General features: G+C 42.3%; 1 protein-coding gene across 3 annotated transcripts in view; it reads left to right on the forward strand.

The window, feature by feature from the left end:
• oxr1a (oxidation resistance 1a) overlaps window positions 1-27,920 on the forward strand; it is a 242,236-nt gene that overhangs the window by 82,737 nt on the left and 131,579 nt on the right. For 2 of the 3 annotated variants that reach the window (XM_056285873.1, XM_056285875.1), the window contains exon 3: window positions 22,668-22,864. The exons of the other annotated variant lie outside the window; for it this stretch is intronic. In XM_056285873.1, the coding sequence (XP_056141848.1) occupies window positions 22,668-22,864 (197 nt within the window). The remainder of the gene's footprint in view (window positions 1-22,667; window positions 22,865-27,920) is intronic. 3 annotated transcript variants of the gene reach the window in all.

The raw sequence follows: 27,920 nt of genomic DNA on the forward strand, positions 1-27,920 counted from the left end.
AGGTATTACTCCTATTTTAGCTTTTTTTCCTGATTTTATGTAGCATATGTAGAACAATGTTGCTTTTAGAACAATTAATCTTCACATATCTCTACACATCTCATTTGTTTTACAATATAGAAGTGAATTCATTTTGACGATGGTTTGGTTTGCGTAGTTCCGCCTTGAACAAATTATTTCTACAATCCATAAAGTCAAGGGGAGTGCAAAATTCTTTTTTTAAATTTTTAATTGCAGTTTTGTGATGAAGAATGTAATTTCCTGCATAACAGAAAGAGGTTGAGAGAGAGTTCATTTCTGCCTTTCTGTCTCAGTCTGTGCAGTCACAAGCCTTTTAAAGTAACATTGTTAACCTGTGAAAGGTTTTATCTCTTTCTCTCTCGCTTTCGGCCATGCCTACCGCAGCGGGGGCCTGCCGTTCTGATGATGGACTGAAATCTTCAGCGCATCAGACGCGCTTTTCACAACTGACTTGGAAAGCTTTCATGGAGCCAGACAACAATAGTCAGAAAACCTGGAGTGGCAATTGGCATAAGAGGAATTATTTGACCACTTCTTAGAAGTGGAGGACTAGATTACAGGATGTCAAGCCGTCAGCAGATAAACCTGTCAGCAGTATTCCCTCTTGCTGCCGCCTCACGTACGGACAGGCTCCCAGACTTACACGAGTGCCTAAATACAGATGGTGTTGTTCATCTACAGCGCTGCCATTTTTTTTATCCTCTTATTTCCTATATGTGTGTATCTCTCTGCCTGCTGAATAAAGATAGAATAAACATTTGAGGGGTGGCCCGAATGCTTATAGAGGGGAAAAGAAATAAACGCATGCTTTAACAATACGACTGCGCAACACCATTTGACTGGGAACCAGGTCTACTTCATCCTAATTCACGGCACACTTCCCAATAAAGTACCAAACTGTCTTTAAACCAATAAGTGAATTCCCTCACTTTGTATTTCTACTTAATATTGGAAGAAGCAGCCGGGGCGGCTCATCCATATTTCTCCAATGATACATTATGGCGAGGGAGTAGGGTTTTGGAGGCCGGGCTTCAGGAAACTAACAGATGTCCCGTTTGAGCCGAGCTGTGCTGGGAATATTAAGTGTTGCCTCCCTGCATAGTGCAAGTTGGCTGCTGTGGCAGGAAATCAGGCTGTTCAATAAGTGCTGCACGGTGAAATAGATCAGTCATCAATCATCTCTCTTCCTCCTCTCTCTCTCTCTCTCTCTCTGAACTACTCTTGTTCTTATACCACCATCATCAATGCGTTATAAATCATAAATTCTGTTTGTCCTTCTGATGTCATCAAACAAGGCTTAACATTTAAATGACCCTTAACATTATATTATGCTTAGATGTATCGTGCAGATTCTGTACAGTCCTATAAAGTAACCGTTGTGGCGATTATCACATTTATGAATAAGTAGTTTATTTGAATATCTTCTCAGCTCTTTGTCTCCCTGTCCAACCATTTCTTTTGCAGCTTCTAAGTTTATTGAGCACCAAATATTCAGAAAACATCAGCTGTGCGCCGATATTTAAATATTTCATTTTTGGTACACGTCCACAGTCTATATAAAACTGTAAGCAATTGCCCGACACGCGTTCCTCAGGCTTCTGTGTGCATCTAATTCAGTGCACAGGTCCCTCTCCCTGCAGCAACTGGGACATGGACGTATATAGGTGAGAGGTTAATTGGGCACAGGTGCGCCTTGTTGGCCGGGTGGAAAGCTCCTGCCTCTCTCGGCCTCCCAGCCAGTACTTAATTCTCGCCCTGCTTTCCGCACCCCAGCCCAATTTGTGCTGGATTGCTGCTTGGCAGATAGCCAACTTTGAAAGAAAGAAAGTTAGTGAAATTGGGAGGGAATTTTGATATTGTGGGGCATGTGAATCGTGGATCCTGGCAGGGGGAAAAAAACCCACATCAGCAAAGCTTTCCTGCAAGTCTGCTATCTCAGATGTGATGTGGTCATCACAAAGAGCCAAGTCTGGATTGATTGATTTTTGGAAGCTCCGGTCCAAGCTCATCTCTCTCAATTATTGTCCCAGCCCGAGTAGCTGGGACCATCCTGCTCCGCGCTTCGAGGAAACTGAGATGGTGTGTCTGCATTGAATTGTTTAATCACACTACCTCATAACAGATCTATACTTCTGGTTGGGTTGTGTGATCATGGCCAGACCTTTCTACTTGATGAGAAATTTGGAGCTCAAAGTGAAAATCGTATTTTTTTTTCTTCCTTCCTAGTCCTGCTGACAATGTTGCACCTTCAGCAAATCTTCTTGTGAAATGGGCCCAGTGCATGGTGCAGGATGTACCAGATCTTATTTTTGTTGGTGCTTTAATAGAGTCTAGGATTACCCTCGTGCACTGTAAATAACAGAGGGTTTTAAGTCGTTTAGTCCAATTCTGGATTCTCATGCACAAATCAGTGGGCCATTTCCTTAAATAAAGTATTCCATAAGCTTGTCAGTCTGTAGTGGTATCCACTTGTGTAAATTGTGTTTTAATACCTAATAGTGAGTACAGTTCATGAAGTGTCAGTGACCTTTCTCAGTCTGAATCTCTTGAGATTCTTTGGCAGGGGATAACAAGGACTTTGAGTGTGTGCAATGCTCTGGTAGTCACGGCAGCATGCTAAGTTGACTATCAAAAGAAAGGACACATTCAGTGGAGAGTTTCAGTTTTTCTTTCTCACAATGCATGCATTTTCAGAGCTGTGTGTCAGAGTCCAGCACAAAGGCTTTCCAGGTGATTTGATTTCCAGGTACTTGGACCACTCCAGTGTCTTGTTAGGTCCAAAGGTTCCTTTCCCTGCAATCAATGAAAGAGACACACACACACACACACACACACACACACACACACACACTATAGCAACAAAGGTCCATGTCACCGGCTAGCTGAGCAGGTCCTTGTTCTGTTCCAACCTACGCTTCCTCCCCAACCCATCTTGCCACACGTTTTGTAAAAAAAGAAAGAAAAAAGAAGTCTAGGCTTGGGATTCGCCATTTTAACATTTAACATAAAGATTCTTTTTCGCAAGTGTGCTTTTATACCCCTAGATACTGTTGCATAAACAGCAGACATAATTTTTCAAAGAAATTATGTTCTTTACACTGCAATTAATTTCATTATAATTTAGCTGAACTTGGCTGTGGCAGACCAGATTTTTTGTGGCGTTAGCACTGAAAGAACAATTAAATACGAAATTCAAATGGTAATTCGGTAGTTATTTAGATGTATACAATAGGCCTAGGTAAGATTTTAACTTTCAACTAGCCTGCAATCCACGAGGTAGGTCTAAATGGATGAATGAGCTTCAGCTCTGTCTGCACCATTCATCACCCATTTCATTGTTGTTGTTCCCTGTATTCACATGCATGCAGTGCTGCTTGCAGGCAGAGGTGGGTGGAGGCCTGGTGTTGAGCAGTTGAGACGAGTACTGTTGTACTTTTGATTTTGTTTCACTATTTGACGACTCGTGAATATGTCCGTGGCAGTCTAACATAGCATCCCTTAAAAAAAATCATAAACGGTAACAGGGTGAACATATTTTTGCTCATATTACTAGCAGGCAATTTGATATCTCAGTCAAATGAGAGGGTTTATGTTACGTCTCTGTAAGAGGATCAGTTAGATATGATTGACACCTACGCAGAATCCTTCACAGCATTGTTTTCCTCTGCCATGGCCCCCCATCACTCTTCATTTGGGGCTGCTGGCCAGACAAAAATCCTATGCTCTCTCTTATCCCCCAGTCCTCCCAACATCCGTTTGTTTCTTGCTCTGGGGAAAACGGATGACTTCGCAAGTCCTCCCGACCACCCACTGTCTTTCTCTCCTGGAAATGTGATACTTGCAGGGTCTTCAGCACAAAGCTGTATTCTGCACCCTATAAATGTAGCGCGTTTCAAAAGGAGTAAAATTTTGAAATGCAAGATGGGGCATGTTGGTGGCCCAGTGGTTAGCACTGTTAGAAGAAGGTCCTGGGTTCGAACCCCGGGCCATCCCAGGTCCGCTCTGTGTGGAGTTTGCATGTTCTCCCTCTGTATGTGTGGGTTTCCTCCAGGTGCTCCGGTTTCCTCCCACCATTAAAAAGACATGTATGTTAGAGTTAATACTCCTGTCTCTGCTCCTGAGCAAGGCATTGGAAAGAAGAACTGGAGTTGGTCCCCGGGCACTGCAGTTGCCCACTGCTCCTATACAATAGGATGGGTTAAATGCGTAAAACAAATTCATTGTAAGAATACAATTCGTTGTAAGGTACAATGACAAAATAAAGTGGCTTCCTTTCCCTGGAAACCCCATGCAACACCATTAATCAAAACACCAGTTTATTGGTTAAGCTTTAGGTGCAAGGCCTTCATCTTGACATTATTTGTGAGATTCATATGTAAGACAATGAGACAAATCCCGCTTACAGCTACCATTTCAGCTTTTACATCCACTTTAACCTTTACATCAATATTATTGTATCATATTACACTATGACTAGTGACCACGGGCAGCTCAGAGCTAAATAATGACCGTGCCAGGTGAATTCAGTGAGCTGTACAATGTGCTCAGTGATGCCAACAGTGCCTGCTGCAGAAGGGCATTGGGTCGGTGCATCCCTGCCAACCAGCCTGCCAACTGACTACAGGGGAGACAGAGAGGGAGAGAAAAATGGTGAGAGGAGAGGCAGATGTAGTTATATGAGGGGCGATGGAGAGGAAGAGAAAAGAAGACACACATGCTTTTTGTTCAATCGAAAACTTGGGGGGGGGGGACAAGTAAACAGCTCAAGTGTGCTTTAATAAAAACGTATCGTCACATCCATCCAGACTAAAAGCAAACAATCCTGCACAAACCCTCACACACAGTCATGTGCACACTCACTCTCATTCACCAACCCCCACAGCAAACACAGCAGAAAGAAAACCATGAGCAAATTAAGCTTCAGCTATCTTCCCCACAAGACAGTATCAGCAAATAGAGCAACCATCCGCATTGCATGCATCAGCATGACAGTACATACTGCATACACGTGGAAAATAGGAGAGAGAAGTGCAGGAAGAAGTAGAACTCTGTCTCTTGTTCCTTGTGGGGAAACTGCTTCACATCTCTGTATCCACACCTTGCTCTGCAGCTGTAGCAGGGGCCACTAATTTAGCTGCTTTGAGGCACAATAACACACAGCGACGTCAATCGGTAAAATTTTTAACTTGGGCGTTTTTTTCCCCCGTAAGGCTTCTTCCGCTTTTTTGAATGACTGAAATATTTAACAACATCCTGAATTGGTGGGACGGGATCAACGTTGCCAGTAACACAGTTGTGACAGATGTTCCTGCCACCAGCTAGGCAGTTGGTGTCTTCTGCCCTACAACAAACAGATGCCCCGGCAAGGGCACCAGCTGACACCCCAGTCGTGGCTGTAAGATATCAGCACAGAGAGAACACGGAGTACTGTTTAGATCACTTAATGCAAAAGAGATGTTGACTGGTGACTTAATTATGTAATTCTGGATAAATTAATGAAATATTTGTATGTGTCATATTTGTCAGTTTGGCTCATATAAAACAAAAGGAATCCCTGTGAGGTCAGCTATAAATATCTGCATAAATTGAATGAAAGTTGATGAAACTTAACAAGGCCCCCCCAGTAAGGTCAATGCTAAAAGCACTTGGTTCTCAGCTTTGATTCTGGATCCAAATGTCATCCATCCAGACTAGTGGACTCAGCCTTTACGGACTTGGGTCTTGTGTGCTGTCATCACGTCAAGTCTGCAAGTCTTCAGGGCTGCGAGCATTTGACTTAAGACCTCATTTTTATACAAACAACACCAAGCTCAAAAAGAAATAAATTAAAGTCTGCAATTAAGTACACACTTGGGTTATATGAATTGTGCATTGCTTACATTGAAATACCTTGGGTTGTTGTTTTTTTTTTGCCCTGCTATGCTTAAAAGTATTTTTTTTATTTTTCATTTTTTGGGGAATTGCTTCCTTGATGTCCTTTATATCGTCACATCCTCATTTCTATGAGTTTTGGGTAATCTTACTAGCAAAGTTTGCTGAAGTCTGCGCCCAAAGCAAACTCTCTGGAAGTCTGCATGGAGGTTCGGTCAATCCCCTTGCAGTCTTGGTCAGACAGCTCTGGGTGCTCCAGACTTCGTGGCAATGAGCCAGTTGAGTCCACAAGACTGCAAGTGTGGGGAGGACTGGACTTTTGGACTCGGCCTCAGAGAAAGCAGGGCTTGGCTTTGTTGTTTCCTTTAAGCGGGAGTAGAAATTGGCATGTTTGGAGAGGCACAGTTAGCAGAGGAAGTTTAATTTCCACAACACTCAGTGTTGTCAGTTTACGAAGTTCATCCAAACTCGGCAGGAGGGGAGATGTTGAGAACACAGGATAGGTAAATGTCCTCTGCATATAGTGAAACTTTTTGGGGTATTCTATTCCCCTTAGATATCTGCTTAAAAGTACAGCACTGTCAAAATGGGGAAAAAAAACCAAGGAGTTGAAGGAGAACCCTTGTCTTATTGCCGTTTGAATGGTGAAACGACTTGATTATATGTGGTTTGAAGATATTTGGGCAAGAAGAGTTGCTTACAATTGCAGATAATGGAAAAACTGGCCAAGTAGGTTAGATGAATTTTAATAATTCCCTCAAAGAACTGAATTGCTAAAGCAGCAGCAAACTGGTTATTTGACATAGACAAGTAAAAAAAAAAAATCGTCTTTAGTCTGGAATTAAAAAAATAGTAATAATACATTTTATCTGTGGGCGCCTTTCAGAGCACTCAAGGACACTGCAGAACACAGTTAAAAACAAGCAGCACTGTATCAGGTAGCATAGAATTGAAACAAAGCAGGGTAGACAATAAAAAGTTAATTTAACAGATAAGTATAAAATCATCAAAATACTGGAAAAAAATCTTATTGAATTAAATAAAGTGACCCCATTTATTTGAGAGGTGTGCAAATTCTACAAAGGAAAGAATGAAGGCCAGTGTTGGCATGATTTCAAAATAAAATCCCAGATGGCAACTTCTATCCTCGAATCGCTGCGGTATTGGCTTGAGGAGCTGTGAATTCTCAGCGCACTGTTCTATTCCCAGCCCTCAACACTCGTACTGACTGATATTTTCCATTGGGGGGGAAAAAAGTTTGCTGATTGTGCTGATTTTGTAGAGCTGTTAAATAAACCACCTTTCATGTTTGACAGGTCTTCACTGGTGCTTCCTGTTTGCGTCACAGGCGGTACTTGTGTCATTTGACTTAGCATTCATCTTCTGCGCTAGCACGAGTTCAGCTTGCGACTGAAGTCTCTGAACATGGATGACGCACATTGCTATTACTCCAGGGAATATGTGCAATGCTTGTGATGGCCTGGCGGCCTGTCCAGGGTGTCTCCCTGCCTGCCGCCCAATGACTGCTGGGATAGGCTCCAGCATCCCCGCAACCCTGAGAGCAGGATAAGTGGTTTGGATGATGAATGGATATGTGCAATGACAATGTGCTCATATGTGCAAGCAATTAAACACTCATTAGCTAGCTGCATATACAGCCATACAGCTGTGATAAGGGCCTACCACACAATGTGCCCACAATTCAAATCAGAGACCCCCATTCCAAATTCTCATAGTCACATGCAAAAGTAAAAACAAGCAAAGATGTGTGAGATCAAGATGAGGGAAAATCTAATGGTGTTTCCATTCAGTACCTCACAATCATGGGATATTTACCCCTTCAATTTTAAGTGTGCCATGGTCCAGCCACTGATCAAAAACTGAGTAAAGCTCTCCCTGAATCCTCGGAGGTTACTGGCCTATTGTCAAAACTTCTGTGTTTGTCAAAGGTTTAATAAAAGCTACCTTCACTGAAGTAATGGGTTTCATGAATAGAAATTACAGCATAAAGCTGAGAATTGCTATTATTTGGTTGGAAACTTATATTTTGACCACTCTTCACTTCACTGGATACCTTCTTAGTTTTAGTATTTACTTTATATGGGATTTTATGGTCATATTTTAAGGGTTAAGTTTGTTTGCCCCTTACTTACCCTTCTGACCTCTATGAGGTTGATCGTTTCAACTGTAACTCATTCTAAAATACAGGTAAATGTCGGGTCCCTTACTTTTTAGAATGATTCTTTTTTATTGTGTCCTCAGTTTACCGCGGTTTGTTGGCAGTACAGTGGCTTAGGGTAGGGTCCTCTTTCTTAATCTTGCACATTCTTAATGTGTTAATGTGAGCTTCTCCAGGTATTCTAGTTTCTTCCCACAGTCCAAAAACATGCTCGTTAGATGAAAATGGACATGTCAATTTACTCATTGGTATGAATGCTGTGTAGCCTGAGTAATTGTGTGTGTTGGACTCATACTGCATCAAAGCCTCATAATTCCACCAACAAAAAAAACAAAACAGTAATGCATAAAGATATATTGGTATTTGGTATCTTCTTAATATGATGCATTTTGGGGAAAATGCTAATTTCATTTTGCCCAAACATGTCTGTGCATAGCATATTCTGTTGAGAAAAAAAATGCAATGTTTGAAACCAATCGCCATAGCAAATTACAAATTCCAATTTGTGCATGCTACCTTGCTTACCTTTCCCATTCCTTTCAACCGTAACAATGAAAAATGGAACTCTGCATGCTGTCCAAAAACTGCCAATACACAGATCTCTCATTTCTGCCCCGCCACAAGCCACAGCGGCAAGATGTTTGCATCTGTTATTTCTACCATCCAATCACCTTGCAGCTTTGTTGTTAGAGCGCAGCCAATGAGAGTCCAGGAGCTGGATAGAGGCTAGCAACGAGGAGCAGGACACTGGATGACTGCAGCAACAGCAGTAATAGTCTGAAGGCCCAGTGGATTCAAACACCAAGGACAGTGTGTGACTGAGTGACTCAGTCGGATTGCATGTTTGTGTTTATAAGTGTGTGGGAGAGTGAGAGAAACGGGGTGAAAGTACTATGTGGGCATGCTTGTTCATGTATGTACCTGGATTTTACCCCTTGATTGATGAACAAACGACCACAATGTGAGAGAAAAAATACACCCTGCAGTCAGAACCAGTCACATAATGAAAAAGTGATTTTCTTTCTCTCCCTGCCTTGAGTCAGCTATGATAATTCCTCTTTTAGTTAACTGAAAGCCTTTTACTTTGGGGGAGTTGTGTGATATTGATGGGTTAAAAAAAATGAATAGCATCCTTTCCCCCAGCTCAGTTTATGAGCTGAATTGTCGATTAATGGACTGGCTTGTGATCAAAACATAGCTGTTCTACATTTCTGGCATATGCCAGCAAGAGAAATCACTGTACATACTACCTGTAGCTTGAGGGCAGGGTGCCTGGTGAGGCATTACTTGTGATAGTGTGTTTTTATTTGTGTGTGTGTGTGTGTGTGTGTCTCTATGTGATGGGAGAATGGGCTTTCAGGACCAGGGACAGCTCCGGTCATCATATCAGTGTATCAAACAGAAACATACCAACATATAAAAACGTAGCAATTTATCAATAAAAAAGATAATAACAAAGAATATATTGCAGCCCAACAAATAATCCCATACATGGTCTGCCCACAGCAGGAAGTACCAATTAGTCTGTTCAACAGCTAATGGCATACCGTGAATCAACAATCAACAGCATTTCAACCTTATATTACGTGTATTGTACTGTTTCACAGATTGCAGCCTATTTGCCAAACCCGTTGCTAGGTTGTGTATCAATGCTGGTTGGAACAGCGCTCAACTAGTCCCGGCACCAGACATGGAGTAGGTTGCTATTCTAAAACAGAAAAGTCAAATTCCGACTTTTATCATGGCAAAAAATTACCATCGTGTTGTGGGGGGTTTGAAAGAGTTGTTAATCTCTACCAACTGCAAAATTTTAGCTTTTTGCAGGTGGTGAGATTTCTGGCTTTGAAAAAGCTGTTTTCCCCCAATCAGGAAGTGTTTTTAGGACATAATTGCCTTCATCACCTGACATTTGCAGGATCTCTGTGTTGGGTCACTTGCAAAATTGTGAATTATTTGTGTTAGTCATGTCATTTGTGGGCCACCATTGCTCAGCGGGATGGTGGCTGATATTGCAGTTCCTACTCGTTGCAGATGGCAATCACTAGAGAGAGAATTTCTACTATCATATTGTGGCAGGAATGAGGAAAAACACATGAGACCAAGGCGAGTTTGATGTTTATTCCTCAACTCCAAAAACCAACTTTGTGCCAAACGTCGCAATGGACGAACCGTTAGCTGCACTTAACTGTGGGCCGCCGCCTTCGGCCGACCTGTCTGTCTTAGCAGGAGGGAGTAGGCTCTTTTGCGAGCCTCAGTCCACCAGAAACCGTCTTCCTGACATCGTGTCCTTAATGAAGAGCAGCTCACTACGTCCGCCAGCGCCCACAGCTGCTACTGAGCGCTGGCCCTGGAGTTTCCCGCCGTCTCAAACGTGCACGGAGGGACGCAGCGCCTCGCCTTGCCGCCGAACTGCTGGTGGAAGAAACATAGGCCTCTCCCGCGCCGTCTCCGGGCAGTCACTCCAACCAGCACTGCCGGGTCCGCGTCCTCCGACGTCGGCTGCAGAGGCTCCGATGCCACAATATCTTTAATTTCAATCGATGATTAAACTCAGCCAGGTTTCGTTGATAACTGGTGATCTTTTTTCCCCCACTTACAGTAGCATACCACAATACATAATCGAAGTGGTGCCAAGGCACAGAAAAACAGCAGGCAGGGAAAGGGTCATGGAAAGTTCTCTCCAGTCATGAACTCCTGTCCTCACCGAGCAACAGATCTCTGCTCCTCGCTGTTGTGAGAGCAGAGACTAAAGCTCTCACACAGCCTCGCGTCTTATTTCTCCCACACATCGGCTGCAGATGAGGTCGGCCACTGTCTGCCTTCCACTGAGAAAACAGAAATAGCAAGACACTGAAAGCCAAAGAGAATAGGAGATGAAAAGAATTTTTAAAAAAAATCCAAAAAGCGGACAAAACAACAGAGACGGGATGTGTTAGCAATCAGGTCAAACTTGATAGTAAGTTGAGGGGTAAAAGAATAGGGATGCTCATTCACTAAAGAAACTGGGTCTCAATTGTTGTTCAAAGAAAGGCTGTTTAGTGTGTGACATAATTGATGGAGGAGGTGGAAGTTATATTTGAGCTCTTGATCACATAAGGCACAAAGGTTCATGCTGTATGGATTCTCAGATGGTGAAATCTTTCAACTCCTAGTGAGTTCGCCCATCATACTTGTTTGTATTGCAACAAAAAGTACAGCAGCATCCTTTGATAAAGCATGAAAAATGGTCATATTGGTGGCGGTTGGTGCATCTCATCCCCATCTCTCATTATCTCTCTCCCTGCCAGTCAGTTGTTTGTTGTGTTAGCATCTCAAGCTGTCAATTGTTGTCTTCAGATGAAACTTGTGAGTTTGTGATTTAAACAAGGGAAGTTGACCACGCGATATGCATGGCGTTCAAGTGATGAAAGTCATGAGAACGCTGTTGCTAGGCAACTGGGCAAGCGTCGCACCGGGAAGCAACCGATGCTAAAGACTAAACCTAACAGTTGGTGGTCAGTCTCTTTCTTCCTAACGGGTAATAATGCAAAGGTATAATGACGGAGGAAAAGACACGACCATTAGGAATATCAACATTTTCCTTGGGCATATTAGTTAAATAATTCAAATCGACTTTCTGCGACTAGAAATACAATATCATTATACCAACCACTGCAAAACAGATGTCCATCCATGGCCTTCGCCGTTGTTATCAAACGTAAGGATCGCGTCATATCATATCTCGTGATATCAGTGCCAAGAGAAAAATTCCCTAGTCGTAAATGGCAAAACACCTGTCGTTCACATAGACTTTTCTCATGCATGCTTTAAACATGTGCTCGTTTGCAGGCACCTCTTTTTTTTTTTTAATGCCACACAGCCCATTTGACAATAAATAAATAAATGCTGTTCTGGCATTTAGGAAGAAACGTTAGCGCGACTTGCCGCAGCGCTCCATACATCATTACACGGAGGTGTCTGGCAGCAGAGCAGAGAGCAAGAGGCCCAGCAGTGTTTCATTAGGCCTCTGGACACCAGAGGTCCTCATTAATATGCGCGGCCACGGGTGGTGGTTGTTGTTGTTGCCCTCGCTTTTTCTGTGGCAGTATCAGGAGCAAGGCTTTTAGTCGGACAGCCTCCACAGAGAGTGACTCATTCCTATTAGGCTTAAGCTAGTCCAGTCTTGTCCAGTTGCTCTGTTGTGATTGTGTGCCCTGGAGACATCATGAATTAAAACCCCCTGATTTTTTTTAAAAATTTGATTTGTCTAGAGTTGCGGATAAGCAGAGTTTCTGCTTCTGAAGTTATCTAAGTTGAATCTTATCGTTGCCGTCATGGTCATTGTTTTTTAGTTTGTTTATATTTATGTTCATGTCCATGAGGCATTGTTATTGGTATTGTATTGTTGTCGTCATTGTCACTTGTTCATCTTTATTTTTACTATTGTGTTTTATATTTTTGTGGTATTGTTGCCAGATTGCATGTATACCTACATCTTTTCTGTTACGCTCACCTTTTTGTCTTGTTTGTCTTGCACAATAAAATAAGAAGTTGAATCTTCAGTATGCTAGATGGCATCAATCAAATACAGAAAGCTTATCAAATCCATTTCAAATTATTGTTTAAAAAAAGAACAAAGATGTTGATTGCACTCTGATGGATCGGTTATCTATGCAGTTGCATGGAATTTGACTTTTGTTAAAGTAAAAATGACAAATGATTCCACAAATTAATAAAAAAAAGAGGCTGGGACAAAGCTGTAGTCAAAAATTACCTAATTTGATTATATAGTGCGAAACTAAAGGTGTAGCTGACAAAAGACTGAGCAGATGTTTCGTCTACATTTTATCATTAGTGTCATGTAGCAAAACACCACACATTACCCATAGATAATTTCACTGCATGATGAGACATTTGACAGCTGATGAGTTTATCAGACACTACTTCCTGGTTCATGGTTAAGTATCAGAACAACCAACAAAAATGTACAGATAAGATGCTCAAATTATAATTCAATCACCATGGGTTTTACTGGAGCCTGCAGAACTACACTGTCATTTGTAATTGAATGACAGGCCTGAAGAATGATATGACTATTGGAGGAGAACATGTCACGTGGAAATATTTATTTTGTTGTATGTATGCTAGTTCAATGATGGGATGTTCCAAGATCTAAGTTTTCTTAGGATGTTTTATTCTGCATGACATACGGCTTAATTATCTTGTCATTTTTGTGACTCATTTGTGTAATTATGGCTTCAAAAATATTTACTTGCTACTGTTATAGATATGGTTACGTACAATAAGGAGGATTGGTTGGGCTGAAAATAGTAACATAGTAGCAGCGTTTCCTAAGGCCTGTGTCATGTGGAGTTCAGCACCGTCATCTCCCAGCCTGCAACACTAGAGGAGGAGGAGTGCAGTCAGCAGAGTGCAGATCTCCGCCAGGCATACGTATCTCCCCTTCTCTTGTGTTCAGACTTGGCTACAAACCTTTTTTTTGTGGCCTATCTGGAGAAGGGAAATATATGCACACACGGACCAGGCAAAAAATGTTTTTTCCTACCACTATAAGACTTTTGTGCAGCGCCTAAATCGATTGAAAGGGAAAAACGGGGGGGGGGGGTTAAAAACCTTTTCCCCGTCAGTCTGTGGATGTGCAGCCTCGCACGAACGTGACCAAGTCTATATGAAAAGACTGAGGCTATCATACTTTCAAAGCCCTTATCAAAAGTCTCCGCATGTGTTTAACCGTCGCTGCTTTAATGATATAAAATGAATGATTTACTTTCATTCATTCTAAAACGATAAAACAACGGTAAGAAAAGACTTAATATATGTTGGTTTTAAAAAATGAATGAAGACGAATGGCTACTCTGCTGACTGACTTTCATTCATGAAACAACGGTAAGAAAACATAGCTCAGCCATGGGAAAAGTCTTATTGTAGCTACTGAGATGGTTTCCAGCTGGGACTGTAATTAATCCTACTCTTGAAATTGCATTTTTACTGCGGAGTTTTAACACTGGAGACTATGGCACTCCTGCGTGGCAGTGTGAGGCACAGTCACACATGTGAAATGAACATTGCTGAATTTTCGCCTCCCGTTCACTTCCATTCTATACAATTGAAGAGGCAAATAAAACATTCGCTTCAGGTGCCAAAGCAAATTCACCGGTCAAAGTTGAACTCCACACAAAGCGAAGACAGAAATTTTGCTTTTGCCACCGGAAGCAAATGTTTTATTTGCCCCTTTCTTTCGTATAGAATGGAATTGAGTGGGACGCAAATATTCGCCAATGTTAATTTTCATGCATGTGTGCCCGTAAGGTGCATTATTTTTGGTTCATCCATTGTTCATCCAGTTCTCCTCTGCTGAAGTCAGCAGTGAATGATTTGCTGGCTTGTGAAATACGATCGACTTCTCGTTTACTTTCGAGACTCATACCCGAATAAATAATGTTTTTGTTCTGACACTGTCGCTGCCCGGTCTGACTCAACCATAGATATTGCCTCAAAGCGGGCAATTGGCAAGCGGGCAGCATTGGTCGAGTAAGCGGTGGTAGTTGGAACAAAAGTTTTTTGAGGGTTTTCAATCACCACCACGACGAGAGGTTCTTCATCATAGTCATAGCTGTGCACAAAACATGTTTTAGGCCTATAGGTCCAGCAGTTTACGAGATTAGCCGCAGATACACACCAAATGCATAATCCCCTCCAGGCCTGGCAGAGATAATGATGAAGACATGACACTTTTCAACCCTGGCTTTTCCTCTTTTGGACACAGAAATAACATCCTGCAGGAAAGGGAAAAAAAAAACAAGTACACGTATCCTAGGGCATCTTCATCTCTCCACCTTTTCCGCCCTTCAGTGACATGATAAAGACATGAGGAACTTGAACATTTGAGCGCCACTGCAGTACATACTGCTTCAGTGTTGTGCTTTCGCTGAATTGGATTTCTTTGTGATAAACAAATGCGATCACTTCTTTTCCCTCGCCCTTTCCAGTTAAGCAGCATTCAGAGTAATGGGACTCTGAGGGATCATTACTGTTGGATGCGTCATTCTCCTGGCAGCGCTGGAGCTGGCTGTGACGTCAGTCCAGTCCATATAGCATAGCAGCATGTCCTCAGCTAGAAGAGACCTCCGTTCTCTGAATGTGTGTTATGCTGTCTCCACAAGGGAAGGGAGGTAATAGAAGTCGTGGAAGGCGAGGCGAGCCGCAGTCCACTTTTTTTCTAGGTCTAATCCCTCTTAGTAGGAGAGCGATAAGCGTGTTTTGACTTAGTCCCAAATTTCCTGTTGTTTGTGCGCCCTTTGCCAAACCACGTGGATCTCTGTAGAGTTGGATAATCTCTGTGATGCCAGTTTGGCACTGCTGTATATATATACCCCTGCCTCCTGGCTCAGGTCAGATCTGAACGGAGCGGAGCGGAGCGGCAGAAAACAAAAATGCCTGTGCGTCTGTTTGTTTTCAGTCGTTTGCCCTTCTTCCTTCCTCCCTTCTTTCCACCCATCCATCAACAATATTTGTTTGCAGATAGAAATCTGTCAGAGCTGGTGGCTTTGTTGACACGCGCTCCTCTTTTCCCCATGGTTTCATGAATGCTTTGCCTGTGGGAGGACAGGGAACTGGTGCAGGATGAAGCCTATTTGCCCGGAGAAAATGAAAGGAGAAAAAAAAACCCCCATCAAAATAAAAACAATGATGAACAAGCAACCGTTTAGCCACAGTGTGGGGTGAGAGGAAAAGCCTCTTAATCTCGCCGTTATATCCAACAGCTGCCTTTTTTGGTATTCCTGGTTCAAAAGGGCATGTTTGTAGCATGGTGTACTCAGTGTGGATTATATTGGTTAAGTTGTAAAAGTCCTGGATGTAAAGTGTTGCATGTGGTTGAGAGACAGAAGCTGTGTAATGGGCAGAGTGATGCCCATTACACTATTATGTGCATCACCATCTGTCACAGGGCAACCTTTGACCCGCTAGTCTCTTCCTTGAGCTCTTCTCTTGCTCTCTCGCTTGCTTTCCTCTCTCTCCTCCCCACCTCCCCCTCTTTTTCCCCCCTCTTTCATTCAGGATATGAAATCATAGGAAGAACAATATCAATTACAATATATGGTATCTTTATATATATATATATATATATATATATATATATATATACACTACCGTTCAAAAGTTTGGGATCACCCAAACAATTTCGTGTTTTCCATGAAAAGTCACACTTATTCACCACCATATGTTGTGAAATGAATAGAAAATAGAGTCAAGACATTGACAAGGTTAGAAATAATGATTTGTATTTGAAATAAGATTTTTTTTACATCAAACTTTGCTTTCGTCAAAGAATCCTCCATTTGCAGCAATTACAGCATTGCAGACCTTTGGCATTCTAGCTGTTAATTTGTTGAGGTAATCTGGAGAAATTGCACCCCACGCTTCATGAAGCAGCTCCCACAAGTTGGATTGGTTGGATGGGCACTTCTTTGAGCAGATTGAGTTTCTGGAGCATCACATTTGTGGGGTCAATTAAACGCTCAAAATGGCCAGAAAAAGAGAACTTTCATCTGAAACTCGACAGTCTATTCTTGTTCTTAGAAATGAAGGCTATTCCATGCGAGAAATTGCTAAGAAATTGAAGATTTCCTACAGCGGTGTGTTCTACTCCCTTCAGAGGACAGCACAAACAGGCTCTAACAGGTACTATTTAATGAAGATGCCAGTTGGGGACCTGTGAGGCGTCTGTTTCTCAAACTAGAGACTCTAATGTACTTATCTTCTTGCTCAGTTGTGCAACGCGGCCTCCCACTTCTTTTTCTACTCTGGTTAGAGCCTGTTTGTGCTGTCCTCTGAAGGGAGTAGTACACACCGGTGTAGGAAATCTTCAATTTCTTAGCAATTTCTCGCATGGAATAGCCTTCATTTCTAAGAACAAGAATAGACTGTCGAGTTTCAGATGAAAGTTCTCTTTTTCTGGCCATTTTGAGCGTTTAATTGACCCCACAAATGTGATGCTCCAGAAACTCAATCTGCTCAAAGAAGTGCCCATCCAACCAATCCAACTTGTGGGAGCTGCTTCTGGAAGCGTGGGGTGCAATTTCTCCAGATTACCTCAACAAATTAACAGCTAGAATGCCAAAGGTCTGCAATGCTGTAATTGCTGCAAATGGAGGATTCTTTGACGAAAGCAAAGTTTGATGTAAAAAAAATCTTATTTCAAATACAAATCATTATTTCTAACCTTGTCAATGTCTTGACTCTATTTTCTATTCATTTCACAACATATGGTGGTGAATAAGTGTGACTTTTCATGGAAAACACAAAATTGTTTGGGTGATCCCAAACTTTTGAACGGTAGTGTATATATGTATTGTTTTTTTTTGTAGAAATAGCATTCATTGCCTTGAGCACATTTTGTGCTGATACTGTAAAAACTATGCCACCTAACATGCGCTTTTTTCATATAAAACAAAGAAAAATTAAGACAATTTTAAACAGCAAAACCCATTTGCCGCCCCTCTTTTCTTAGGATTTGCAAACTACTACTGCCGCCACCATTTCCAATAAAGGGATAATCTGGATTGTTGTCGTTTTCTTAACTGTTAGCTATGTATCATAAAACAAAACTTTTGTTCGGGGGTTTGTTGTCTGAACTATTCCATTTTCTTTTCTTTTTACATTAATAGTAAATGAGGGGCAGCTTTTCTGTCTGCCTTGCAACCACTCCCTATTTATCTCCCTGTTGAATAAGGCAGCGTTGCAACTCGCTCAGCATCCTTGGATTCAAATGCAACGTGTCACGTATTTAGGAGGGTCTTGGTCTAATTTTAAGAATTAGTGAGTAGTAGTAGATATAATTTTACACTTATTTCCTTTTCGTCCTCCCACAAGTCTCCCCTTTCCAACCGATGCTGTCATGGGGGTGGGGGGGGGCAATGCCACGGTGTGACTAGATGTTATTAATGTGCCAGGTTTGGTCTCTTAGATCAAGACTTTTTCAGGATGAGTTCTCCCAAATGAGTTGCCACGGTAATAAGGAGGTGATTTCACGCTGGTGAAGAACTGGTATCCACTGTCATGCTCTATACAGACAGGCCCAGTAGTTCAGAGGAATGAAGCTGCACCCACTTAAAAAAAGAAATAAAAGAACAACAAAAAAAAACAAGGGCAACGCCATGCGTCTCTTATGCACAGATACGTACACTGACACAATCCTTCTTTTCTGTTTTTCCCCATCTCTGTTTCCCTTCATTTTATCTTTCTCAGTGATACACATATACGTACTGCCACTGAGTTTGTCTTTCTCTTTTGTTTTTCTTCTGCACGCGCGCACACATGCACACATACACACACACTGTGGTCTGTTTTGGTCCTGGGTTGGCGTTGTAGCTCAGTGAAATGGCTGGAAGTGAAGCTTCTGTTCTAATGATGAGATGGTAATTAGTGTTTAGGGAATGCAGATAGACTTTACATACACTGACGGGCTCCCTCTCCCTCTGCCCCCCCCCCTCAGTCTTTCTCTGTCTCTCTTTCTCTGTCTGTCTGTGTCTCTCTCTCTGTCCCTCTATCTTTCTCTGTCTATCTTTCTCTGACTGTGTGTGTGTGTGTGTGTGTGTGTGTGTGTGTGTGTGTGTGTGTGTGTCTCTCTCTCTCTCGCTCTCCTGTCCTCATCATCCATTAACATCAGTAGGTCTCTGGCTCTCCAGTCTCATTATATGGTATCTATCTGACATACCCAGCTTGGTCATTATAGTCAAAAGCCTGAAAAGTGGTAAAATTTCTCCAACTTTGTTCAGCAGCTATGGTGAAATGTCATGTCACCTGGCTTTTGCCTGTGGCCCATCTTGTTGCGGTTGTCTCCTACGTTTTGTGTTTCTCTCCGCCTTTCTTTGACTCGTATCGGGTACAAAAATGACGGACAGCACTTCCATGGGGATTATGCAGTGTCATTAGCTCACAGACACTGTCATGTGCGCTGCTCTTGTCCATCATGGGATGAGCCCTTGTGTAAAATAGCAAGAGAGATTCTGTCCGCTTCAGCAGTTCTGCCTGAATGATTGGAAGTGTGTGTGTGTGAGAGAGAGAGAGAGAGAGAGAGAAGTGCTATGACTCTTAAATTGCTGTTTCAGGACTTTTTCAGGATGGACTGTAGATAGATAGGGATTTAGGAGTCATTTTCCACTTTTTTCTCCCTCTCTCCAAGTTTGTGCCGATACATTCAACTGTGATCTTGTGTTGTTTTTACAGCCTGAATTAATGATGTAGTTCATTAGGTCAATCCAAGCAAGTAATCCAAAAACATTTGGCGGCAGTAGTAGGCCCATCCATTTATCAAGACACATGTACACTCTACATACATCTTCAGATTACATTAGATTCAGTGTTATTGTCACTGCAGAGTACAATTATAAAGACTAATGAAATGCAGTTTAGCAACTAACCAGAAAGTGCAAAATTATGAATAAGAGTGTGCTGAGGTAATATGGAATGTCAATAAATGTGTGGTAGCCATTTCTCAGGTTCCCTCTGCATCTTGTACAATCTCGGAAGCTAAGCAGGGTCAGGCCTGGTTAGTACTTGGATGGGAGACCGCCTGGGAATACCAGGTGCTGTAAGCTTTTTGGGGGCACGGTGGCGTAGTGGTTAGTGCGGTTGCCTCACAGCAAGAAGGTCCTGGGTTCATTCCCTGGGGTGGGCCAACCTTGGGGGTCGTCCCGAGTCGTCCTCTGTTTGGAATTTGCATGTTCTTCCTGTGTCTGTGTGGGTTTCCTCCGGGTGCTCCGGTTTCCTCCAACAGTCCAAAGACATGTAGGTCAGGTGAATCGGCCGTACTAAATTGTCACTAGGTGTGAATGTGTGTGTGGGCCCTGTGATGGACTGGCAGCCTGTACAAGGTGTCTCCTCACCTGCCGCCCAATCATTGCTGGGATAGGCTCCAGCATCCCGTGACCCCGGTTGGGATAAGCAGCTTGGATAATGGATGGATGGAATAAATATGAATATACAGTATGTAATGAATAGTGTACACTATGTGTACAGTATATAAATCTATACAGTAGTGCAAATGTATATAAAAAACAAGATGATGCTATGGCAGCAGGAACGAGTAAATACAGTAAAAATATAAACAGTATTATACAGTGTGTGTACATTATAATGTGCAAAGTTAAGTGTGTTAGTGTGTTAGTGTGTCCGGATGATATATGCATGGGTAAATGGATGGTCCTACATACTACTACTGAGTGTTTTTGGATTACTTGTTTGGATTAACCGAGTGAACTAATTTAGAAATTGTCCAAAGCCTTACTGGGATCTAGTCCTCCTTTTAAAAGGCTTGGAGGCGATGTCATAGGTAGCTTTGATTTGACTATGTCGCTGGCTGACCCAGGTCAGCCAGCGACATAGTCTGACACATCTTACATGGGTGGTCCACTTCATAGTGCGAGATGTTTTCTTGAAAAAGAAAAACCGCATGTCAGCAATCCCTATGCCGTCATAGACCGAGGATGAAAATATTAATTTGTGGGTTAAAACATGTCAAAATGGAAAATACTTAGGTTGTTTTCCTCAGGGTGTAAATTTCTTTTACAGTCCAAGGTCATTTTGAATGTTTTTTGTTTTTTTTGTTTCCATATATTATTGCAAATACTGTTCTTCAAATTCCGCGGTGTTTCTTCTGCGACATGCTTCTTGACTGTGACTCCTGGTGCCCTAATGCAATATCTTGATGCTTTATGCATGTTGCTGCTGCATAAGTGTGTGTTTGGCTACTCGACAAGCATTATGAATAAATTCCCTCTTAGCCCGGGTGTGATTTGCATAGTGACTCTCTGCAAAAACCACTCTGCAGGATTACGTCTCAGTGGTACACAACATCAGTAAGAACAACTTGGGATTTAAACATCCTTGTTATTGTTTGTACTATGGACTATAGTTTAACATATGCCAACTAAGTACAGTAAGTTGATGAAATGTAAAACATAATGAAAAGCTAACAATGGTACAAAATGTTAAACTAACATAAATCATTTTTAGTAACTTGGATTATTGGTGAAATGTCAGCATGACATAGTATTGGTACATTATTGACTGGTTATTACATGGCTGCCTTGGAAAGCATTCTTTTATCTATTTATTTTTTTGTCTTGATTGATGTAAATTCACCATTAATGTAATAACCACCTGAAATACCTTTAAATGTCTTTTTCGCATCAGTGAGACAGAAGTAGCTCTAACTTGGCTATCAAATCAAAGTAATGTTCTTATCACTGCGTAACATTAATTACGATTAACTGCATAAATAATGTAACATTTACTATTCTACAAGGGGATTATTGACAAGACTATGTATAAAGCCTTTTTGTCTTTGCTAAGGAAAGCTTAGTCTTACTTTTAAGGAAATCCCATCTAATTAATCTCATAATGTCCACGTTGCCATGGTTGGTCAGAAGGTCAGGAGGCAGCACACTTGGAAGATTAAAGTTCAAGTCAGGGACTCTGAAACTATATTTATTACTGGATTAATTCTTAAAACTAGCTGACACCCAAAACGAGATGTATGGAAATGATCTGATATTAGCTTTCCATGCAAGCAGGACATAATCAGAACAATTGTCAGGTAGCATTATGTTCCTAAACTGACGTGAAGTGAAATCAAAAGAATGTGAAACTCATTTGCATGTTAAATTTCAGCGAAACATTCTAGCATGCATCATCTCTCTCTCGCTCTGTCTCTCTGTTGCTCCCTCTGTCTCTCTCTCACTCTGTCTCTCTGTTGCTCTCTCTCTGTCTCTGTCTCTCAGTTGCTCTCTCTGTCTCTGTCTTTTTCTCTCTCTGGCTCTGTCTGTCTCTGTGGCTCTATCGCTCTGTCACTCTGTCTCTCTCTTTCTGTCGCTGTCTGTCGTTCTGTCTCTGTCGCTCGCTGTCAGTCGCACTCTGTCTACGGCTCTGTCTCTCTGTTTCTCTCTTTTTGTCATTCTGTCTCTGTCGTGCTCTGTCAGTCGCACTTTGCCTCGATCTCTCTTTCTGTCGCTCTGTCTGTCTCTGTCTGTCACTCTCTGTCTGTTGCTCTGTCTCTGTTGTTCTCTGTCGCGCTGTCTCTGTCTCTCTCTAGCTTTCTCTGTCTCTGTCTGTCTTTTTCTCACTCTCTCCATCTCTCTCTGTCGCTCTCTCTCTGCATCTCTGTCGCTCTCTGTCTGTCTCTCTCTCTCGCCTCTCTCTCTCTCTCTCTCTGATGTACAGTACAAGCTAAATTATTGTTGTCACAGTGCTACAGCACATTGTTTATTTCCTCAAAGTTAAAAAACTAATTACCAGTCATTGATCTATTAAGGTAAAAAGGATGTGTTTGTATTGTTCTAATAATTTTGTATTATTGGCTTCTATTTAATTATTGGTGTTTACGTTTTCATCTATGATGTTATTGTCATTTGTTGCTTCAGAGAAAGTAAGTAAGTTACAGACCTCCCCATGCCTGACACTGAATAGTCAAGGTCATACGGTAGTTGGGTTCTGATGCATCCATGAATACAATAACACACAAAAGTGTTTACAAACTTGCATGTTCATAATCATCTAAAGTGTTCTGCCTGTCTGTATTGTTTGTCCCCAACAGACTGAAGAAGAAGTCTCAGTCGGTGGATATTGCCAATCAAGGTTTCTCCTCGACACTTGTGCCGGCCTCACCCCTTGACAAAGCTCCGCCACCTGTTGCCAAGACAACCACGGTCTTCGCCTTCCAGGAAAATAATACTACAAATTCCCAACTCCGCAGTCCCCGGTGCGGTGAACTAAAGCGAGGCTACACCATAGGTAAAGGAGACGGCGCTGGAATACTGATCTGTGTGTGCATGGATGGATGTAATGAGTTTGTTGTGGTTGTCGTGTGTGTGTGTGCATATAACATGTATTTATCTTTCAACATAACTTACTCCTGTCTCTGCATCACACTGACTTCTCCCTCTCCCCCTTCTGGTCTTCTCACTCATTTCCTGCGTAAAACGTATAATTACATGACAGTAAGGGGATCTATCATTTTGACAAATTCTTTTTCTTTTTTGGAGGGGGGACTAACTTTCAGGCGTTGGCACATATCTATGTTGGATTGTAGTTTATGACTACAGGAGTAATTGCACTTTAGGGAGCTAAGTTCTCAAAAATGATGAAATGAGTTTGCGTTCAACTAATTCAGCACTCATAAAGCTAATGAGTCTGTGTTCAGCTTGCTGATGTGATTCAGTTAGCAAGCTGCCCATTAGAAAGTCCCAGCATGTGGGCACAAGTACACAAGGTAGAATTTTAAGTCTGTTGAAACTTTGATGGTTTTCCGGGGATAGTTGGGGGTTTGGAAGAGAGTGAAGGAGGAAATGAGAAGGTGAGATGGACTGTGTGTCAAGGACAAATTGCCAAAGCAAGTTGGAGCATTGGAATTATTTTCAAGTCCTTATCCTTAAACCAAAGTGCAATTATATGGAAAGTTTCTATACTGTATGTCTGTATCCAAATATATTTTTCTTTCCACCCAAAACTAATTGTTACCGAGAGCTTCTAAGGTAAGTTTTTCTCATTCACTAGGATATTTTTTATTGATTTCTACAGGTGTTTGATACTCTTGCAACTCCTAAATAGAGCTCTCGGTAGGATGGAATTTCCCGCAGGGCATCCGGGTAGCGTGGCAGTCTATTTCGTTGCCTACCAACATGGGGATCGGCGGTTCGAATCCCCATGTTGCCTCCGGTTTAGTCGGGCATCCCTACAAACACAATTGGCTGTGTCTACGGGTTAGAAGCCGGATGTGGGTATGTGTAGCTGGTTGCCGCACTAGCGTCTTCTCTGGTCGGTCGGGGTGCCTATTCAGGGGGGGAGGGGGAATATCATGATCCTCCCATGTGCTACGTCCCCTTGGCAAAACTCCTCACTGCCAGGCGAAAAGAAGCGGCTGGCGACTCCACATGTATCGGAGGAGGCATGCGGTAGTCTGCAGCCCCCCCCGGATCGGCAAGAGATCAGGACAGCTCAGAAGAGTGGGATAATTGGCTGGATACAATTAGCGAGAACCACCCCCCCCCCCAAAAAAAGGATTGAATCCCCCACATATTAGAGAACAATTATTATAAAGCACACAGCTTTTAAAAATCCACACTCGGCCATCAATTTTACAGAACTTGCTGTTCTGCAGGTTTGAACAGTGACCAGTTTGTGAGAATGGTATGGCCGATGAGGCTGTAGGCCACTGGTTGAGAGAGGGAGGGAGGGAGGGAGAGAATCAGGGGAAACCTGTGTTAGTCAGTGGGCCGGGTCCGACGGCATCAATCACTGATAAGCACTCTGCAGACTCATCATCTGTTGGTTCTAAGCTTTTCACCAGGCGCTGCCCACAGAATGATTCGTGGCTGTCCATATCAGTTTAATTGTTGATAGTCAATGAGGGATATTGTCAGATAAGAAGCAAGCCAAGTGAACTGACTTTTGATGTCTTACCCCATTAATTTATCAATAACAAGTGTAATAACTTTTAACTGCAGAGGGTAAGGGGTCATAGTCAGTCAGCGCTCAGGTTACTACTATAACTCCGTTAGGGATTATAACTGCATGCCTGTCGGCTTTCAGTTACGAAATAACACATGTAATTGAAACAACTGCACAAGCCATCAGGTCAAGATTGGCATTTTGACCCTCAAGTACATCTATACTTTGAACCGCTCCATGTCTAGCAGTCATAAAACACTTTTTCCAGACTCTCATTAGTGAGTGCCCCTTTTCTATATACGCACCAATAGGTGTGGTCCTGGGGCATTTCTATGTAGTCAAAGCCAGTTCAGCCTAGTCAGATTGTACAAGGCTGATCGTGCTAATTTATTCTAATGAGAGAGTGATAATGTGGTGGGCATCTTGCTGTGCTGTCAGACTCTAGACAGACCTGTCATCGGAGGCACACGGCACATCCACTGCAGACATTTCAATAACCAGAACAATACGCCTCCTACCAAGATGATACCAATTGCAGTTTTCCCCCTCCACAGGAAAGAGATGTGTTAATGGAGTTTTCCATTTAAACCATATAAATTTCCTCTTTCATTGTAGTGTCCTTGTTGGATATCTGTGTGTGTGTGTGGGGGGGGGGGGTAATTGGCAATTGGCTGAGTCCAATTGGCGGTAGTTGTTGTTGTTTTTTTTTTGGTGATGGTGTTTTTTTTTTTTTGCACTTGCGCAATTTTTATCTTTTTATTTTGGAAATTTAATGGTCGCCCTGTGATGGTCTGATGACATGTCCAGGGTGTCTCCCCATCTGCTGCCCAGTGACTGCTAGGATAGGCTTCAGCATCCCTGCGACCCTGAGAGCAGCATAAGCTGTTTGGATAATGAATGGATGGAAATTTAATGGTCTGCGTCCTTGAGCATTCAACTCGGTAAATAATTAACCTGTAAATAACAATTGAAAGTGTGCACAAATAGGAACTGGCAGTTGGAGCTGGGCCATATGCGCGTTCCTGTTGCACTGATTTCCGATGAGTCTTTCACAAAATAGAAGGCAGTGACTAAATGACAATTAAGCCATCTTTAGTGGTTGCTGTCCAGTCGATTGGAGCTGAAAAGCAACATTAATTCATAAATCATATTTGAAATTACTTCACTTAGGTCCTTACAGCTTGCCGGTTGCATCTGGTTTAAAACCAAAATAATCCCCAATTGGGGATTTAGTATTCTTTTTTGTAACTAGTTTTTCCATGATTGCATTTGCTGAAAGTGGCCAGAGGGTATATCAACAATCAGTGATTGTTGGGCTGACTGTTGCCAGTAGGAAAATTTTGACATATCGCCCAACCCTACATCTGCACACATCTGCATGCTTTGATGAGAATGTCTATCACTACAATGACTGTCAGCAGCTGGTGCTTCTAAGGATAAGCATACAATCTATAAAGCTACTTGAAAATACAAAAAGATTATTTGAATATTTTGTTGTCGAAGGCTGTAGGCCCCGGGATGGAAGGAAAGAAGGAAGGCAGAGGACGAAAGAACTGAAGGACGGGAGAAGGATAAGTGAAGCAAAAAGGACTAATTTTATCTTTTTGAGGCAGACTGAAGGTGAATGTCTTCAAAATGTACATTTTCTCTAATGCGTATGCATCCCCGACATAGCAGAGAGGCCAAACAGCTCGGCATGAGAACCAGTCAGAGAACAAGGAGCTGGCGTAAGGAAAGGAGAGATAACAGAAAGAAAAAAAAAATAAATGAAAAGAAAATGTATCAAATTGTACAGAATCGAAAGCAAAGGAGGGGGGGGGCAAGATTAGCAGAGATACATAAGATCTGCAGGACACCTGCAGGGTTTCCCGGTGAATCACGATGACACCTGCTCTCCACAGACGCCCGGCCTCTCTGTCTGACAGGTGCTAACTCCCACTCCAGTGTCCGACCTTTACATCATTATAGCTAGCCTGTAAGCTTTTTTCTGAAGCTCGATGAGCTCAACTGGTAGTAAAATACCACAGATGAAAGGAATGTCTCTTAAGTTGTGCAATCATTTGGTGCGGCTCACAATGCTGATGTTATTGCATTTAATGAATGTGTTTATAGACCCTGCTTCTCTTGAGCAAGATAACGCCGTTCAGTATTCTGGAAAGTGTGTCCCAAGTTTGCCAATGTGTCTATTTATTTTGACATTGAAACATAGTTGAAATAATGTGCTACAGGTACTTCGTAAAATGTAATCTTTTTTCCCTGTTATGGCAAAGTGCAGCCATCTATATGGCTTTTTCAGGTTGTTCTCATGAATCTTTTTTTAGCATCTGCTCAAATTCAGTGGTGTTCGCTTTGTCGTTCTTGTATTCTTGCATGATACACTTGACATACAGTCATATCTAACAGCTGAAGTATAGTTGCAGAACAGACAAAAGTCTTGAAGTTTTTACCATGTTAACCACAAAATAGAAAAGACATTTATGATGCTCACTTGGTTGATCAGAAGGAAGGGGGAAGCTTTAGGTTTGAGAGGCAGAAAATTAAAACAGGAAGAACAGCCAAAAACTTAAAACTCTCTAAACCTGTTGTGAGGACCTCTAAGAAGTGGACCAGTGAAGCTATGGAGGATCTTCGCGCGTGCTTGGATTGTACTGACTGGGATGTTTTCAGGTCTGCCACCAGCAATCTGTATGAGGTCACTGAGGCTGTAATGTTCTATATCATCTTCTGTGAGGACAGCTGTGTACCATAATGCACCAGGGGTACTAATTACAACAATGACAAACCCTGGTTTACAGCTAAACTCAGACAGCTAAGGTTGGAAAAGGAGTGGGGCTTTTAGGAGTCGAGACAATGTGTGGTTTAAAGAGTCTAAATATAGGTCAAGCAAGGCAGTGAGAAATGTTAAACAACTGTACTCTGAGAAACTTCAACAGCAGTTTTCAGAAAACAACTCAGCCTCTGTCTGAAAGCGCCTCAGACAGATCACCAACTACAAACCCAAAGCTTCCTACTCCACTAATGACTTGTGCCTTGCACTTGGCCAATGAACTTAATGAGTGCTATTATCTATTTGAAAGACCATGGGACAGTCCTGACACCATCCAATGTGACTCCACCCACCAGCTCCAGACCCCCAGCTCCTCCTCTCCTGCTTCAGCAGGGCCCAGGCCTCTCCACAACCGCCCACCTTAGAGCAGCCCTCCTCCCCTACCACAATGATGACTTTATCCACCCTGGAGACCCGACCTACAGTTGGGAGATTGACCATCCTGGTGTGTCCAAAGCACTTGGAACTCAATGTTCTAAAGACAGTGGAGATGGTTGTGGACTCCAGAAAGAACCCAGCCCCATCTGCCCCCATCACTCTGTGTGAATCCTCAGTCGACATTGTGGGATCCCT

This window comes from Lampris incognitus, chromosome 9 (genome assembly GCF_029633865.1).
Source record: "Lampris incognitus isolate fLamInc1 chromosome 9, fLamInc1.hap2, whole genome shotgun sequence".
Taxonomy (NCBI): domain Eukaryota; kingdom Metazoa; phylum Chordata; class Actinopteri; order Lampriformes; family Lampridae; genus Lampris; species Lampris incognitus.